The sequence below is a fragment of the Colossoma macropomum genome, unplaced genomic scaffold (genome assembly GCF_904425465.1).
Source record: "Colossoma macropomum unplaced genomic scaffold, Colossoma_macropomum, whole genome shotgun sequence".
Taxonomy (NCBI): Eukaryota; Metazoa; Chordata; class Actinopteri; order Characiformes; family Serrasalmidae; genus Colossoma; species Colossoma macropomum.
The window spans coordinates 20,932,171-20,952,288 of NW_023494809.1; the positions used below are offsets into that span (position 1 = coordinate 20,932,171).

Genomic DNA, 20,118 nt, shown 5'->3' on the forward strand with positions numbered 1-20,118 from the left:
GTCTGGTTTCTGACTAACCGTTACACTGTATAGGATACATTTGGTCAACTGGCTATGTGTTTATTCACATACGCCTAAATCACCTCTTGCGCCAGCTGCATTCAGTATACAAACATTAAATCTTCTGTGTTTTCATTTTATATTTATGATAATGCAGTACATTTTCTCACTGGGACTTTCTAATATTATATATTTTTTGTTTGCACAGCCTGTGCATATATTTCATCATTCTATACGGCCAAATGTATCTGCACTGTGCCTTTTCTTATAGTGTATGTTAGCGAGTGTGTGTGTGTGTGTGTGTGTGTGTGTGTGTGTGTGAAGCTGTACACTCACTGGCTGCAGTGACATTAGCGGGTACACTAGCTCGGGCTCCAGCGCTGGTGCTGGCCACACACTGGTATCGGCCCAGAGTGGAGTTGGTGAGGGACAGGATGAACAGAGCTCCGGGCTGCAGTAGCACACCAAGTTCTGCCTCCTCATCACCGCCTCCCAGCTCACGCCCATTCAAACGCCAGCTGATCCGGGCCTCCGCAGGATGGGCACTGCAGCGGAGAGTCACACTGCCCCCCAGCTTCTGCACCACCGACAGCGGCTCCTCCGTAAACACAGGGACATCAGCGTCTGGGACAGAAGAACACAAAGTAAAATGATGTCCAGTCTGCGTTAGTCAGTTATTAACACTGAGTTTGACCTGTTTTTGCTGAAGCGTGATGTTACACACTTCCCTGATTCGGACAATACAAACAGCTTCCAGCACATGTCAAAATCATGCTCTAATAGTTCGGTATTTACTCTTTTATTATAACAGGTTGTATTAGAGAAGAAGATGTTTTACTCCGGAAACTAACGACAGTAGCCTTCATTCAGTTTGTCATGCACTGCTGTGTGTGTGAATGAAGTGAATATCATTTACTAGCTGACATTAAGGCCTGTATGATCCTCATTAGTCGTTCATATGAGTTAATTTAAATTTTGCTGATGCGGTTTAGATTGCGGTTGAATTAGTTGGCAGCTGTTCGCATTTTCATTACATGCTTGTTACACTGCTTTGTGTCTCTAGTGCTGTTAAATGCTGAGCAGAGGACGTTACTGTAAAATATGTGATCTGTGGCTTGGGTAAATGAACGTTTTGTTACTCACTGTTACTCCGGAGGAAAGGAACATATGTGTACCTTTTTATGACTTAATATTTCAAAATAAAATGGAGAATATGGAATCAATGTAACATTAAAAAATATATAATAGCAATTATTTATATATATAATAGCAAAAACAATTATGCTCCCTAACTAAAGGTCCGGAAGATCCACTGCGGTACCACCCCAGTTACAGTTTAGTGCAGTTTTTTCAGCTTTTCATCCGAGATTTTGTATCATCCATCATAAAAACACATACACACACACACACACACACACACACACATATATATGGTTCCTATTGTCATCATCAAAAAGATCAAACTGCTCTGAATGACTTTGTTTACACCTCATTATCTGAATTATGTAGAGATTTTGAATAGGGGGACTTCCCATTTAAATAGTGTAATTATAATTAGTGAAGTGAACTGAGTCAGGTGACTTACCACTAAGAGCAGCAGCAGCTCCCTGCAGAGACAACAGAGCTGAACACAAAGAAAAAAGCACCTGAAGCCTTCTTTCCCAAGGTATCTCCGACATCTTCCATACACAATCCCTATCATAGAGAGACACAGAGAGAGAAAGAGAGAGAGAGACAGAAAGAGATCATTAGCCACTAGCATATTTGAACAACAGAACTAGAGTTGGACCAAATACCATCTTGCAATTCAGTCCCTACGAATTGTCTTTGTGATGTATTACAGCTTCACAAAAACTCGCAAATCAATTCACCAACAGCGTCAACACTGCAGACTGTAGTAGGGCTGAAACTCCCTCGGCAGGACCACCATGGTAGCATGCTGACAGTAGTGGGCACTTTTTCCCATGAAAGCACAGCTGAAGATCTTTCCAGTTATTTTGTTTATATTTTATTTAATTAAATCATACTTTATGAAACATATTTTATACAGTTTTTTTCATATGTATGTAATTGTTGTTTATACGGATATTCTCTAAAGCAGCTATTTTATGTTGTAATGTTAAGAATTTAGTTAATATACATTTTATTATTGTAAATGTGCATGTTGAAGAATTATAAGTGAGAATCGTGATCTCAATTCTAAGCAAAAAAAATTGTGATTCAATAATCGTACAGCCCTACAATGTTTCACAGTTGTGATGTGGCCTGCATTACTTCGACTAAAACTGCCATAGAAAGACCTACAGAACACCCACTCTATGCATATTGTAGCCTTCAGCAATGTCAATATTGCAAAGGCCAATATCAGTAATCAGTATCAATAATGATAAACATATAAATAAACATACAGCATTGAGCAGTGCTTAGTAGGAGTATTGAATAAACCTACCAACATCCAGTCTTATGAAACCTCTTCCAGAAGAATTTGAAAAGTTCTACAGAACGTGAGCAAAAATCCCATTCAACTTAATAAATGTATGCGTTTAGATTTGCTCCACAATGCTGAGTCTTAGTTTAAAATGCTGCACTACTCAGCAAGCAGGGCTGAAAGATGAATCATTTTTAATATCAAAATTGCAATTTGAAAATTTGCAATTTTCTAATCACAAGAGCTGTAATTTTTATTACAGCCTGTATTATCATTATTTTTCTTGATAAGTCTTAGATGAATCAAGCCAATCAGTAGCAACCAAACATCCATGTGTTGTGTACATGACAACACAACCACAACTAACTTGCATTCCACACACCAAGTTCAGCGTTCAAGCTTTAAGCCAGAAAAGGTGGACAAACCAGTCTTTATGGCCAAAAAAAACAGCTTGGATCTTAGTTTATAAAAAAATATTCACAATTTAATCTGCAGTCACAATACTGGCCAGAAAAACCACAATTAGATATTCTCCTCAAATCCTTCAGCCCCATTAGCTGGAATATGTTTCTGTAGCTAACTGAAATAAATTTGCTACCATGCTAGCTCAATTACACGACAACAACCATCTCCAGTCTTAATACTGCGACCTTACATATGCTTACAAAATAAATTTTAAATTAATAATGCATTCTTAGTATTTTTCCAAAACCTGAGCTGAGTACTAGGTTTGTAACTCCTGTATAAGCAGGTAGTGACAGAAACATCAATTAAAACCAACAACGACACTGTTTATCACTCGCAAATGCGCCTCTGCTGCTGTGACGGACATCCTTTGAAAGACTGTGCTTGTGCTGAGCTAAACCACTGGTTTGTTCTTTTTTAACTACTTAAGCTGTTCAGTTTTAGATACACCCATGTAATATCAGGTCCGGCATCAAAGGACCAATGAATGTGTGGCAATGCTCCACCAACCAATCATCACGCTCTACTAAATCCACTCTTTTATACATGCTTTTGCTGCTTGCTCTTTGCTATGTTCGAGCTGTACTGTGGACAGATCAATCTGAGGCAACAGCAATACAGGGTGAAACACACTGTAGGCCCGCAGCCTGTAGCTGTGTTGATGAGGTGGTGCCCAGACAGAGCCGGGGAAATATGAGCCCCCCTCAGTCAGGTGTAACTGATACAGGTAGAGGCCCCAAAAGAGAGAGAGAGGCAAACAAAGCCTACATTCACGCACAGAGAGAGAGAGAGAGAGAGAGAGAGAGAGAGAGAGACGTGTAATGGTCAGTCTATTAACAGTTAATGCAGGAAAGAGAGCCTTTCCCTCTCCCTCTCTCTGTCTCTCTCCCTCTCACTCTGCCAAGTTTGCCGAATTCTTTCCTGTCAGGTTAAACTAACAACTTCCCGTCAGGATCAGGAGGGTGGTCCAACAGCTCCCAAACTGCAAATCTCTCTTGCTCTTTTTCTTTCTCTCCTCCCTCTCCCTCCCTTTTACCCCTCCTTGTCCCCCTTACCCCCCACTTACTCTTTCTCTCCCTCTCTCTCTCCCTCTCCTCATCATTTGAATGTAATGATTGATGATGCTTCACAGAACGATTCAGAACTCCAAACATGGACGGACAGAAACGGACAAGACTCCAGAAAAAAAAAACAAGAACTTTGAAAAAATAAATCAAGATTGTGTCTTGGGATCTGAAGCTTTTTTTCCTGAGTTGGTAGGTATGATGCCATTAGCTTCATTAGCCCAAAAGCCCTCCGTCGGAATAGAATGTATTCCTTTTACAGGCTTTGGGGCTGACCCTAAACAAATGTTTTGCCTTCCCAATGCCAAAAACAAACAAAACGTCACGCTGTCTGGACGAAGGTCTGGAGAGACATGATTTAGACTGGGCTTTTCCAAAACGAAAGGGCTTGTCTTTCTCATTTACATGAGTCCGGCCTTACGCACACACATACATACAAACAACCCTTTTTGTATCTATTCACCAGAGCGGAAAAGACTGGACGCAGAATCCAACTCCAACACTAGAGGGAATCCATAACAAGTAAGCAAGCCTCTTGTCCACCTGACCAAACAGTCAACACTCTTACTAGCATGACCCGCGACTGCAATTTGTCCAGAATGCTTCCGGAGAGTTAGCTGATTAATCTGTTTATTGCCGTTTTCCACTCTAAAAACAGGTGGAGTTGCACTTCCTTGTCCCAGAATGACTCTGTTTTCCAGCTTTCTCCCTCTCTTTTTCTCTCTGACTGTAACTGTCTCCCCAAGTCTTGAATTACAATTAGCATTCTTTCCACTGGAGTGACAAAACGCAGCCTTTCAAATGCTCTCAGCATCTGTCCAAAAGCAAAAGTTCTGCCAGTGCACCAGGCCAACAACTGGAGGCCTTCTAACTCAACACCCAGACTTCAGAAACGACTGCTGTAGTACCAACAAAAGCTTCCTTTTGCTAACAGTAATATTACTCCAAAACTACTAACAATGACAATACTATACAATATTACCAATAACAATACTAGTACCATGTCAGTCTAACTCATGGCTACGACAGACTAATAGCTAACACTGCTGTAAAATCAGAACAGCTAATTCTGCTAATACTGCTACAAGCTAAAACTGCTGTAACATGATGATCTCTAACACTGCTAATAGCTGTGTACGGATGGGCATATGAACCAAAGCAGCACACTGCCTTAGAAAGACCATCAACAAAAAGTCAAACCTAAACATTCCTATGAACCTTTCTCTTCAAATGCTAAATTACCAGTTAATTAGTGAAAAGTGCACTTTGTATTGTATCAGCTTGAGTAAGTCTACAACTGTCATATCACTCGACCATGCACTAGCTTTTTGCAATTTCCTTCAGGATTAATAATCTCTCTATCTAGCTAGCCAACTAACTATGTATGTATCAAAAGTGCCAGCCAGCAAGTTCTAGCTAGTAGCTAGCTAATAGGTAGCTAACAACTAGTAGCTGGTAACGATTAACAAAGATTACATGCACTATAAAAAGAAAAGTTGCCTTAAAACTTTAAGGTAAAACAGCTTTCTTGAGTTAACTCAACTTGGGGGAACAAAAATTCACCAACATCCACAAGAGTTAATAAAAAACAAAATGAAGTAAGTTACCTTAAAATTTTAAGTTGACCCAACTTTTCTTTTTATACAGTGTGTATAAATTAATAACATACGTATCTTTCTACCTACTTAGCGGGCTAACTACCTAGGTAGCTAGCGAGATAGATAGATAGATAGACAGACAGGAACTTTAGTAACTGTTTCTAGCTATCTCTAGAAAAAAATGAGACACTGACTGCTAGCTACTGCTACTCCAACTTCTAATATACACGCTACCATTACTAGCTCTATATCCACCAGCGCCGTGGTGTTTGTCGGTATGCGCTCAGTGGGGGGACAGCTGTCTTGACTGTCTGACTGGGGAAGAAGACTCACTCTGCTTTTATTGGTCAGCCACCTGTCCCCAGCATCAAAAGTTAACCTCTTCAAAATACACACAAACTCTTTCATTCAAAAACACCCACATCATCATGTCAGTATCAACACATGCTCTGACAAATACTGAGGAGAATGCGGGTTTCGAAGGTAAACCGTATGTGAAAACATGGGGGCAGTGAGGCTGAGGGCATGCCTGTGTGAGACAGAGAGATATGTGGAGCATAGGGGTGGTAAATATGACGAAACGTTTTTGCTATCATGATAAATTACGTCAAACTGTTTTTTTCTGAGTATATGGTGGGTATGGTGAGTATTTCTAGAACAGTGAACAACTGCATGTATAATAAAAAAGATATTAAAAAAGTTAGAGAGTCTGTCAACATCAGTAACCAGTGAAGAGTACTCCTTTTCAAACTGAGCGTGATTTATTTGGACAATAATAAATTAACTCGATCTGTATCAGTGGAAAACTGATATCGATTTTAAAGAACTTCTGCAGGAAATATAAGTTGACTTCACCAATCACTGTTGTTTTTGCCAAGGCATGCCAACAACCAAGATGTCAGATCTGCAGTGTTCCAGCAGCTAGAACTTTTTAGGTTTGTCTTTTGCTTCATCACGTGCTGCTGCATCTCCAAAATCAGCTCAAACTGGACCGAAAGCGCTAATAAAGCTTCAGCTCCTGAATGAGGTGGTGGAACTCTCTGTGCTAATTTACTTTAACTCATTTTTATGATGCGTTAACTTATTTTCACCTATAAATCCAACAAAACACATAATTTGACCTTCTCACTTTTGCATACAACTGTATGTTTGCCATATTACTCACCCTTAACAGAGCATAGCAGAAGTCACTTCATAAAGCCTCATTGTCACTGAGCTGGGTTCTTTCTTCTACGGCCACTCTGACCACTATTGTCCCCCCGCCTAGCCTGCGTGGATAAATTCATTTTGACAACCCTGCTAATTGGATAAAACCTGCTCTGCGTGGCCCACGGGCCCTCTCACGCCGTTCACATTCCATCTGCTTTCTGGCACAGAGGGAGGAGAAGAAGAACGAGGGAGAAAGGAGAGGAGGAAGGGGGGGGTTTAGCTCCTTCTGAGGAGCTGAATCTAAGCTGTTGAATATTTATTACCCCCCCATACTCTCACTCTACCCATTTACGTCCTTCAAACCCCCCCTTACTCCTCCAACAGCCATCGCAAATTCTCCCAACAACACAAAGCCCCCCCCTTTAGATAAACACATGCGGTGTCAAGTGTGAGGAGTGCGGGGTTCAACTGGCTGCGCAGGCCCACGGCCCACAATGTCCCGCCGAATAGCTGCCATGCGGGAGGCCCGTTGCTCAGGGCGACGCTAACAGGCAGAACGCACCTTAATAGAGTGGAGAGTCATTGTAAAGCAGTGAGCCGGCGCGCGGACAATAACCTCCCGGCCCCCGCCTGAAAGGAGAGACGCTTCTCTGAAGGGCCGGAGGAAGAGCTGATGGGCTCAATGGCCAAAAGGACGAACGAAAGGGAGGTGGGGGCTCAATGACCAAGAGTGGTTAGAGAGATGGAGCTGGGGTGGAGGGGTGTGTAGGGATTAGGGGTGTAAAAATGCATTGTGATACATCCATCTGAAGGTGCACCAATTTTGGAATCTATTCTAATCAGTTCTAATAACAGTTTTCAGCAAAGTATGCACTCATTTTTGTGTCAAAGTAAAATGGATCTGTAATTTTCAATAAATTATGTTAAAACGGGACGCAGGGACATAAAAATAAATAGATGCATTGCGATGCATCAAACTGAAGGCTGTGATTCAACAGCATTAACTCTGGAATGTTAGGAGCCACTAAAATTCATTACAATAACATCATAATGAGTTTTTTTGTTGGGCCAAAAAAATAAAATGAATAATTGAAGAATTAAGAAATAAGAAGAAAAAGAAAAAGAAAATGTTCTGGCTATTTTCAAGTGAAAAGAAGGAAACTATTTACTGTGTAAATAGTTCATCCAGTTATTTATGTTAAGATTTGTGAGATTTGTATATTTTTTGAAGATAAAAAAATTAAACTAAACAGAAATAATCACATCAGATCAAATCCAATCAAGACTAAATGTGAGTCTGGGATTTTGTGATGCACTGAATAGTTTTCTTAAGAATCATAACCCCTAGTAGGGATGGATGATGAGGGGGTTTGGGGTGGGGGATACACGGTAAAAAAAAAAAAGTTTAATGGGGGAGATGTCAGCTGGGGTGCAAAGAGATGAGAAGGGGGGGAGAGAAAGTGTGAAATGGATGTGTGGATGGTTGTTCCAGCCTCGTGAAATAAATCTGTTTGTTGGCCTTTTGGTCGAGTGAGCTATAGGGGAGAGGACTGAAACGAGCTTTCATGGAGTGGAGGTAAAATAGCCTCATTCACATGGAGCCACTTCAACCCAACAGTGGCCTGCTACTTAACATCTAACCCACCCCAGCCCCTTTCTCTCACAATTACACAGCGCATGACCAGGCTAGTTGAAAGTCTTCAAGAGTATCTGAACACTAGAGACGGTCCCGATTTGATATCCAATATCGGTCTCGGGCCGAAAGAAGCAGAAAATGCTGGATCAGATGCCAGAAAAGAAAACTTTCAATCTGATTCTGTATCAGATCTAGCTTGAAATATCACAGAATGGCTTGTAGTGTAAAATATTATAAAGAATAAACTGTAAAATAAACTGATTAAAGTTCTAATTTATTTTTAGCCAAACTATCTATCACTTTTTAGCCACTGTGTTGACTAACATGAAACACTCCCGTCCTCTTCAGGGAACTAAGTTAAATATTGCATTTTAAACATGACAAATTTAAGGTCACAAGTTGAAAAGAAGGAAGGACAGAAGGGAGGGAGGAAGGACAGGAGAGACGAAGGAAGGAAGGAAGAACGGAAGGATGGAAGGAAGGAAGGGAGGAAGGAAAGATGGAAGGAAGGAAGGAAGGAAGGAAAGAAGGAAGTCAGTAAGTAAGTGCGTGAGTAAGTGAGTAAGTGTGCCATAGCTTTTGCCCAAGCCATAATTTTTTTCCCCAAATATCTAAAATTGAAATAAACATGTAAATAAATAAACTGTGCACTGAAATGTGCAGAAGTGTGTTCTCTGTGGAGGATGTGTCAACTTATTCTCACAAAATCAACAAGTCAACATGTCATTTGACTAGAAGCACCTAAACCTTTGCATTTGACTGTAAATGACATTGCTCTTTCAGGGCCTACATCAAAACTAACAGGCGACTTAGCAGAATGAGTCATGCACAGGTATGCCATTACATTCTGATACAGGCTTAGCAGCAGCATTCAAATACAGTGGAAGTGCACTTAGCTGATTCATGTTATTTACCTCATAAAACTACAAAACAGACTGGACAAAATAGAAGTAATAACTGTCTGATTGCTAGTTATTTGTTTGGAGCAAAACCAGCCAATTCTACTTGGCCCACTCTGATTGTGAATCCTTACTTAGTGGAAAAAAATCAGACTGGTATCAGTTGATTCTCTAGTATTAAGTATAAGCATCAGAAAGGAATAGTAGCATCATATCGTCTCTAATGAACACATTTTATGGGTCCACATGCTTGCACAAGCACTTTAGTTTAATAGGAAAAACAGGGCAATGCTAACAGGCACCTTAGTTGAATCTGCTGCATTGCTTCATTGCTGTTGGGGAACCATTTCAGAGAATTTATTTATAAAGGGCACATGACATCATTAAAGCAATTTTTACAGATATATAAAAAGAGGATTGAAACTCAAAACAAGAAGTAAGAAGCAAGTCCTTATCACAAATAGATGACACACTGACATTCACACACTGTCAAAAGGCTGAAAGGATATTGTCAGTTTATTGTTATCGCGATACTGACTTTTGCCGTACTGATTTTGCGGAAGGCTACAATATGCAAAAATAAGCCCTCTGACCAACCACAGTGTTTTCTACTCTGTGCTGTGAGCCAGACCAGTCAGTGTTGTATAACCTGAGCACTGTAAAATCAAGACATATTTAACACAAAAAAATTGTAACAAACCTGAAAATACATGTATCATTACCCCCCTACTGGATAACTACATTGCTATATCTTCTCTTACAGGAAGACAACATGTTAAACCATCTTATTCAGTGATAAAACCCACCACTGAGGCCACAGTGTTCCCCATGTTAACCAACCTTATGGACGGTTCTCATGGAGCTGAGAGGCGTACAGCAGGTGGAAAAACGCAAAAGAATCCCATTCATAGTGTCTGGACGCTCACAATCGTCCTTCACAAACATCAGCCGCTCCCATGCTCGAAAATTAAACATCAAAAGCACCACTAACGAGGTCAATACACCCCCCTAACCCACCCCCTTACATCTATTAATGAGTGGCAACCCTGCAAAAAAACATTAATGAGACCCAGACCGGGTGAGGGGATTAACGAGCAAAAGATCAAGCCAAGTCCAGGATCGCTAATCAATTAGGCACCAGGGCATTTGCATAATTTATATAACAAGGTCGAATTAGCAAGTGCTCACTAATTACTGGATTTCAGCAGTGTGAGCAGCATGGTCACATTCCAGCACGGTCTGACCACAGGTGGGCTATAGAATCCCACCAGCAGGAACCATCAGTTAGGCTTAGGCTATCTATAGGCCCTTGCCAAGGCCAGTCTAACATCAATGCACTGAACTAACGAAAAACACTCTTAAAAGAAGGACTGTCACTATTGATTATATCACTGATCAAATAACGTACTGATTACTTTGAGAGATATTTTATAAAGACCAAACAATAAAAACGGACTTAAGTGAACACCAACATGCATAGCCTTTTAAAGATTCGCATGAACTTGATTAAAAGCGTTTTGAGGTTAGAATGGGTGTAAAATGTAACTGCTGTTCCTCTAAACTAATTTTTTCGTGCAAAGTATATTCAGAGTAGAATAAAACCAGTTAAACTGCTTGTTACTACTTAAAGCTATTTTTTAGGTTGAAGAATCAATTTTACAGCGTGCAGTATTCAGTGAATCAACTAAGTAGAATATTCCATTAAAAATATACCACAATGCAGCAGCATTTCCTATAAACGGGTGATGCCAACTACACTGTAAAAAGTGGTACAGAGGGGAAATTGATTTAAAGTGTTTTTGAGGTTTGAACTGATGTAAAGCCTTTTTCCTTCCAAACTAAAATGTTGCATTGTTTTATTCTAAGTATTTATCAGAGATTAACAAAACCCGTAAAACTACTTGTTATCACATGAAGTCATTCATTTTAGGTTGGACAGTCAAACCATTGATTATAACAGTAATCACCACTGATTCATCGAGAAGGTGAATTTCAATTAGAGATGAGTAATATGAAGATATTTATCATTATTGTGATATATTACTATCTAGTGTGTCACAAGATGCTTTTCTGAGCATAGGGTGGATATCGTCAGTACTTAAGGAACACTGACCAACTGCACATTAGTCTAATAGCAATAGATTAATACTTAGACTAATAATGTAAATAGGCATGTTTTTGAAATTAGTGCAATGAAATGTTGAATAAAAATCACTGTAGTGATTACACTGTACTGTATTTTTTTTACTAGTGCATTCTGTCATTTCCAATGTATCAAGCCTCAGAAAACTAAATATTGTGACATATATTGTGTATCGGGCAAACATCTTGAAGTATCGTTATGCTATATTTTGTCATATCGCCCACCCCTATTTTAATCCATGTTTTTTCTTAATGAAGTAATTCGAGTTTAATTGAGTAGCCTATTCAAAAGCTTACATTCCAGAAAAAGAGAGTTACTGTCTGTTTTCCAGACTGCACAGGCCCATTTTGCAAAGATACTCAAGTTTCGTAACAGCAGCATTTCAATCTATTGCGCTCCATGTTGCTTAAATCAGTTTGCAGCTGTTCCTTTTATGCACCTTATCTGGACCCACCGAGAGCAAATTTCTCAAGAATCTACGAACTTCAGGATGAAACTCTAATGGTCTAATCACTGCCAGGAAAAACACAAACAGCAAGGGGCATTAAAGTACTTACCAGCTAACATCAAACTGGGTGAAAATGCACAAACACAGAGACACACAGGCAACTTTTTAGGCCTTAAAACACAGCTGCAGCAGGCCTCCACGTCTCCATAATTAAATCCCTGCCTCGTACAGTGCCTGTAAAACTCATATAAGCATAAATATGTATTGCTTTGCACGAACACACATACACATACTCTCTGTGTTAACGGGGTGGGGGAGATGGGGGGGCTAAAGGGGCCCCTGCCGTTCTGGCAGCCCCTCCGTCAGAGTGAATGGAACCAATTTGAAATCAAAAGCAATTTCTCCACATTATTCAGCTGGAACCCAGAGCACATAGACTGGCTGTCTGCTCACCAATAAGTCTTTTAGTGTGAGAGAGGAGGGGGGAAAAACACAGCCAAATGAGGGAGGGGAAAGAGGAGAAAGTGTGTAATACAATAGTAATAAAACATGCATAAACTGTTTATAAAGTGCTCATTTGTGTGATAAAGCTCTGTTGCCCTAGTAAGCGGCTCTAAACATTACCGACACGACAGAAGTAAACAAAACAAATGAGGAAAGCAAACAACGGCTACGTTTAAAGCGAGAGAACAGAGCAGCTCTGAGCTACGCAGGGGCCGAATCTCTGAGCCATAGGGCTTGGCACTCACATACACGCTCCTTACACGCACTCCTGTCCACTGTAAACACCTGCAGGATCCGTGAGCACACAGTTTGTGGACACATCAAGGCACACGCCAACCACCGGATAAACAAACACTTACTGACGCAAAACAATACAGTAGCCTCGGGCTTCTGAATGTACGCTATCTGTCCAAAAGTATCTAGACACCCCTTCAAATTAGTCAACTACACTCTCCATAGAAATGAGAACACTCTGTAGAATGAGATCGCACATGAGCCTAAGATCACCCTGCCCAAAGCTAAGTGTCAGCTAGAGGGGTATACAGCCCCCAGCATGGGGCTGTGGAGCCATGGAACAGTGTTCTTTGGAGTGATGGAGTTTGGGGTTCGTTTTTTGAGATCCAGAACTGATCATCTAACATCGGTACCTGACCTCCCTGATGCTCTTGTGGCTGAATGCAATTAAATTCTCACTGATTTCTGAAGTGGTGTCTACAAACGTTTTAGATATACAGTGTAGCACAGCACCCTACTGGACTCCATACTGACCATAACATAAGCAGATGGATAAAAAATGTTTTGGTTGTTCATATGACAGCATGGATTAAAATGTTGGGTACAATTAAACACCATTAAAAAGAATCACTGACTGAAATTCATCCACTTGATGAGTCAGCAGTTGATTAGCTAGCAGTTTGCATGATAATGCATCTCTCTTACTGCTCTGTCTTACAGTAAGAAACATTTCAAATTTTAGTTTCACAGTAGTTATTGAACAATCTATAGTAGTCACTGAGTAAGTGACAGCAGTTACTGAATAATAAGTCTTAAGTAAAGATGTCACGATACAATACAGATACTGAAACCTTTATTAATTACTGATACAGATATCGATGCCAAAAACTTACATATTAACTGATATTGATAACAATACTGCAAACCTTGAGTGTCGACCAATTTTGATACCGAAACCTTGAGTATTGCCTAGTACTGATACTGGTACTGAAACCTTGAGTATCTAATAATACTAATGTTGAAAACCTTGAGTATCGGTCAGTTCTGATACCGATATTGAAACCTAAGGTATCAACCAATACCGATACCAAAACCTTTAGTATCGGCCAATTCCGATACCGATATTAAAACTGTAGGTATCAACCAATACTGATACCAAAACCCTGAGTATCGGCCAGTTCCCATACCAATATTAAAACCATAGGTATCAACCAATACGGATACCAAAACCTTGAGTATCAGCCAATTCCGATTCAGTTATTGAAATCTTGAGCAACGACCAATACCAATACTGACAATGAAACCTTGCAGTGTCTTCTCTAGGATTTTGTTCAGCAGTGATGGCAGGCCAGACCAACAACCGAAGATTAGGCTTCAGGCTGTCAGTCTCACATCTCACTCAGTACATTTTCTTGCTGCAAAGTTGTAAACAAACAAGATACACTGTCCTTAATGGTAGTTCGCCCTCGTTGGCTAGCTGGCTGGCATTAACACATTACAATGTAAGTAACGAGGTCTGCACAGGATAAAACAGATAAACAGTTCCTTTTTGACATATGCCGATACCAACACAATACTGAAACTCTAATACTGATACAAATACTGAAAACTTTACGTAGCAACTAATATTGAGCATTGACCAGTATCAATACTTATAACGAAACCTTGAGTATCAACCAATACTCACACCGATACTGAAAACCTTAAGTATCGACAAATACTGACACCAATCTGATGTCTTTCAGAACTACTAAACTTTAAAAAGAGCTATGTTTAATTGAAGCATTTCATTTAAGATGATAATATAAAAGCAGGTTACCACACTGAACCTACTCAATCATGCCATCTCTAGTCTCTATGGCGTCATCTCTAGTCTTAAGATTAATAGCCGAATAACATGACTGCAGTTCACATACAGTTTACTGGAATAAGACTGAACATACAACAAGAACACAGACAACTTCCAGTACAAACACTACAGTGTGAGTGTGACACTGAGTTTTCAATGTAAATGAGAGTTAGGCTGAGTGTGTGGATGGAGTGTGTCTGTGTGTCTCTTGGCTTGTCAAGTGGCTCCTAATCTCTGTACAAATATCTACAGACAAACACACACACAGGGCAATTTGTCCTCACACACTCATTGCTCACTGACTTCTTGTGAGTCTGGAGTTCATCATTTTGTTCGCGACCCGCTGCCAGACAAACTCATGCAAACTAAAGCGTGTGTGTCTATTTGTCTTTTTGCTACCACTGTAAGGACCACATGCCCTCACAGTGCAACATGACATTTTGGACTAGAGCTGAAAGATTAATCATTTTTATGTCAAAATCGCAATTGAAAAGAGTGCATTCTTAAAATGGCAAGAGCTGCAATTTTAACTATAGCCTATTTTATAAGCCATATTGCCTTAAAAAGTTTACGGTGGGCACACTTAACCCAACAAGAAAGTTGTGAACTGCGTACAGATAACTTAGACCAATCAGAGGCAAGCAAAGATCCTTGTGCTGTGGCATCACAAACACAGCTAAGTGGTAGACTGGACAGGGCTACACTGGTTTTGTGTAATTTTGTACTTATGTTTGTGCATAAAGTCTTTACTAAGTCTTAACTGACAACAGTTAGTACAGCTGGTTGCACCACACATCCTTAAGTCATGTCTTAACTAGTAACAACCAACTAATTTGTTCGCCGCTTCAACAGGACAATAACATGTTCAGAACCACTGGCCTTGGAAGTTTACAATGACTTTTTACATGTAAAAATGTCCACTATAGAAGAGAACAATGTGTTAAACTGAATAAAACTGAATACCTGTAACCACTGTCTGTTTATTCTTTAATATGTTGGTGCAATAACCAAATAAAACCAGGGTGATGATAAGAGCTGTAAGTAAAATCACAGCTTTTTAACTTTGTAAACATTTTGGTCTCCCCTTCAGCAGGTGTTAGTAACTACTAACCTTAATGCACAAACTAGTTTGTATGGTGTAACCTGTTTCTGTTTAGTAATACATAAACTTACACTTAGTAAACACTCACAGGAACAAGCCTATGTTTAACTTACGTACAGCTGATGCAACCAGCCCCTGGTGCACCACATTCAGTGTTCAAGTCTGAAAAGGTGGATATTCTAGTCTTCTTGGCCAAAAAATTGGGCCTGGATCTTAATTTATAGAAAATAATCACAATTGGTCATAAAAATCGCAACTGAATATTTTCCCCAAATTGTTTAGCCCTAGTGAGGAACTTTTTGCTGGTCCCCACTTGAAAAGGTCCTGTATTCACCACAAATGCAGCATTTTGGGAAAAACTAAGGGACAGTTCACACTAAAGATGGAAAAAAGCAAGGCATATACTGTATTTTCATACTGCTGCGGTTTTCGAAGGCTGCACAGGGCTGCGCTTTTCCTTGTTGCTAAGCAACAGCTAGCATCAGCTAACTGGCTAGCCTAAACTAACCAAACTTCTTATTTGTTAATGATAGATAACAAAACAACAGAAAACTTACCTGAGATTACAAGCACTGCACTGATAAGACCTCAGCTGTGCTAGCAAGCTCTCAGTTTAATATGTGTAGGCAAAAGTCAGTGGAAGTCTTTACAAGTATAGTAAGACCAAAATGTGTGTGTACATGTGTTCATTTGCACTTTTTAAACGTGATCTGATCATTAGGGCTGGACAATATGTCATTAACTCATTAACTGTCATCATCTGCTGACTCCAATATCATTGTGCATCCCTACTGCAATATATTATTTATTCGTCCTTTTCATAATATTGTCCTTAGCAATACTGATACCTCTGAAGACTGGAATATGCAAATAAACTCTCTAACCAATCACAGCATGTCCTGTGAACATCCTGACCAATCAGAGTTTCAGATGAGTGTTTCTGTGAGTGTTTTGATGAAGTACAATGTTCATGTATTCAATCAAAATTCAATTATTTTGGTCAAAATCAGTGCAGGTCAATCTTTGACCAGGTCATATTATTGATTCGCCAGTGTTTTAATATTTGGGAAGACACATCGTAATTGCAACATGGAGCAATAGTAGTATGCTGTCCAAGTCATGCAGCCCAGTGAAAAAAATAAGAGCTGGCAAGCATTCAGCATCGATACTAATTCAGAGTTTCATCGACCGAAACTTAATGATCAGGTATCGGTATCACAGTGGACAAAGTGGTATCGGTGCATCCCTAACCACTTACAAATTTTAAAAACAAGCTATTTTTCATATTTTTCCATTTGAGCATAGGGGAAAGATGAGCTCATACTAAATAATAAAATAATTGATCACAACTGATTGTAACAATCGAAAAATTAAATGTTGCAGCATGTCAGAGAACTGAAAAGCCCTTCAAAGTGCTCAGAGGAGAACTGTTAGCACTCTGCCACGTGGCAGTCGGACCCTGCTATCCTTCACATTAAAGAAAAGGTCACAAACAGTGCACTTAAAGGGTCTGTCTGGATGGCATGTAGCACAACAGCCATTTAAACATGAAAGCCAGAAATAGAGTTCACCTCTGCACTGGAAACACAGCTTTAAGGTCAACCTGAAATCAAAACTGACCGTTCATACCTTGTTACTTCATGTTCATAGAACTTACCTGACCAATTCAAACCACAACAAACACATGCTTGTAATATATTTAAAAAATGGATAAGCAAAATATCAAAAAGCAACACACTGCTTGCACTATGCAATACAATTATAAACCCTTGATGTGAAATAATTAGTCTGAATCATGTGCAAAAAGTTCTGGGTGCCTATTTATGTTGTGATTACATTGCTACATACTGCAATTGCAATAAGTCTTACATTATAAACTTTTTGTCAAAACACCTAAAGAAATCAGCATTTTAAAGGCCAAAATTGTGAGAATGATTAACAAACAATATATATCGTACAGGCCAAGCTGCTAAGACAGCATTCCACTCGTTTTAAAGAGTTAGGGATTACTGTCCACGTCCAGGTGCAAGCATGTGAATGGACTGGAGATAAAAAGTCCAGGTGCTAATGCAACCGGGCCTTTCGGTCTGAAATGCAATTATGCTAACTCTCAGAGCACAAAATGCTAATACCCTGACAGTGCAAAAGTCTAGAGAACAAGATTGAAAAATTAAGTGTTTGGAAACAGCAAAGTGACAAGCTCTACATTCCACCATAAGAAGATAATCCTGATCGGAGAGCATCTCCTCTGCACTCACACAAGCTCGCAGATCGTTGCCTGCAGGCTGTTATGGCTGCGTGAGCATACCCGCCGAAGCCGACATGAAAGTCTACCCTGAGGAGGTTTTTTTTCTCCTTTTGTGAATTAAGAGAAAAGTTACACCCTTTAAGAAAACAATAAGGCTTTCCAAAGGCCCTGCTAGCACCGCAAATCCTTCATTCTCTGCCAGAAACATGAAGCTTTTCCAATCAGAAAGAAGAAGGTGGCCTGAGGCCTTGAAGAAAAGACTGATCCTCAAGTCCATAAACAGCATTTCACTCGAGGCGGGCGATATTACAGTATGTTACGGTATCACGATAAATTACATCACGGTAGGCTTTTCTGAGCATACTGTGAGTACTGTCAATACTCATAAACCACTGAACAACCGCATATTTCATTAAAAGGAAATTTAACACAGGCTTAAGCAGTGTAGATGCCTAGGTTTTGCCCACTTCAGGAGGTTGCTAAATCTCAACAACGTCCAAAACGGCATAACTGGCCCTGCTTAAGTGTATATAGTGCTATACATTATGTATATTATAATATATTAGAATAACTTTTTCCAAAACTGTTGTTTTTATCGTTTTTGATACTATTTTTAGGCTAAATGTGGCATTGTTTGATGCACTGTGATCGCTATAACAGGTCAAACCTCAGAAAAATAAATCAAGTACAGTGATAAATTTTTGGCCATATTGCCCAACCTTTACAAACCAGACACATCAGATCAAAACATATGGCTTCACGAATTGTGTCCTGGGGTTCTTCCTCATCACCAAGCCAATGTAAGTCAAAAAAAGTCTAAACTCCCAAAAAAAGTGTTCTACAGGAATGGTGGAAGATCAACAAAACCCATAACCTTATGGTTGTCAGTTGCCTTCAGGTTTCTATCATTGCCACTGGACTTCATCTTTATCCTTCACACAAGGTATGTTGCAAATAAAAGATAATGTGGGATACAATCTCCTTTTTTAGGTTTAATGCCAGAGAGAACCACTGGTGGTTCTTTAAAGAGGTTTGAAGATAGGATTCTCCTAAGATGAGCTAGCAAAACAATCCACGAAATGGTTCTTCACTGTAAATAATATTTGTATTTTGTCAAGAAGTACCAAAAATGTACTGTAACAATCTGTTTAACTGGTCAAATAAATTCTTTGATTAAAATGAACTGAGTTCAGATGAACAAAAGCAACGTTCATCAAATCAAGCTCGTCTCAGTTCCACTTTTTTCAGTGCACTGTACTGAAGGCACTTTCCCTAGACAGACGTTTCTTGGTAATATGGCAAGTCCCTTTCATTCTTTGTCAACCTGACACCCAATACCCACATCCCTCCCTCTAATGCGCCTCTATCAACTTTCTCAAATCCCCAGCCCGGCTCTGTCTGGACCCGGCTAAGGGATACCTGTTACACCGAAAGAATTCGGGGTTGTGAGGGCATGTCAGCTAAAATCTGGGCATCCATCTGTGCACAGCTAATAGGCCTTTCACAACACTCTAACCAAATAAGGTCAGAACGCCACGAAAGCCAACAAGATAATCAGACTGGAATCAATTATGGAATAACTTTGATCCACCCGACCGCCAATCATCATCAACGAAAATGCTGCTACCAAAGAGTTTTTGTACTTAACCCTCAAACTGAGTTCTGGACGTCTGACTGCAATTTTCCTTCAAGTCTCTAAGAGAACATGTCTGAATTTTACTAGACTTTTAAAAACTCCTGACAAAGCCCTTGGCAGTCTATTGTCACAGATCTTTTTAATACTCTGTCTGTTTTGGGACTATTCCAAATAGCAAAATGACACCTGGGCTCCGAAGGGTCAGAAACTCGACCTCTTACTGCTGTTCATGAAGTTGCCCTGAAGCCCTTCATAAATCCTGGTTAAGACGTTTTACCAGCAACTAAAGTCACTTTGCAGAGGGAAAGAAAATCTTATAAAGCTTCTTAATTGTGTTAATACTTTCCATTAGCTCAAAAACTCAAGCTTTGTTTTCAAAGGAGCGTTTAAAGCAGGTCTAAGCTGAAAACTTAAATGCCAATAGTGACTACTTGAATAGTCTAATGTTGCCTACGTCTGTATAAGAATTTGTAATTAAAACACATTGCAGATAATCTAAAAAACACTACTCTGTTTATTTGATAGGACATAGCTAGGTTATAACAGGCTAAATACAGAGGTACAGTTACAGACATGGAAGCCTTCAGTGTTTTGTTGTGCTGGGATTTGGGGTGCAGCTCTGTGTCAACCACTACACAGTGAGGCCTGCTAAACTCATTTAACGTTTCAAGACATACAGATAGTCCCCTTAACATCACTGTAATGCTAGAAGTGT

The 20,118-nt window shown here is 39.8% G+C and overlaps 1 protein-coding gene across 1 annotated transcript in view; it reads right to left on the bottom strand.

Moving 5' to 3' along the window:
- boc (BOC cell adhesion associated, oncogene regulated) overlaps positions 1-20,118 on the bottom strand; it is a 44,304-nt gene that overhangs the window by 23,180 nt on the left and 1,006 nt on the right. The window contains 2 exon segments of the mRNA XM_036558531.1: positions 337-624; positions 1,586-1,695. Of these exon segments, the coding sequence (XP_036414424.1) occupies positions 337-624; positions 1,586-1,679 (382 nt within the window). The 5' untranslated portion in view covers positions 1,680-1,695.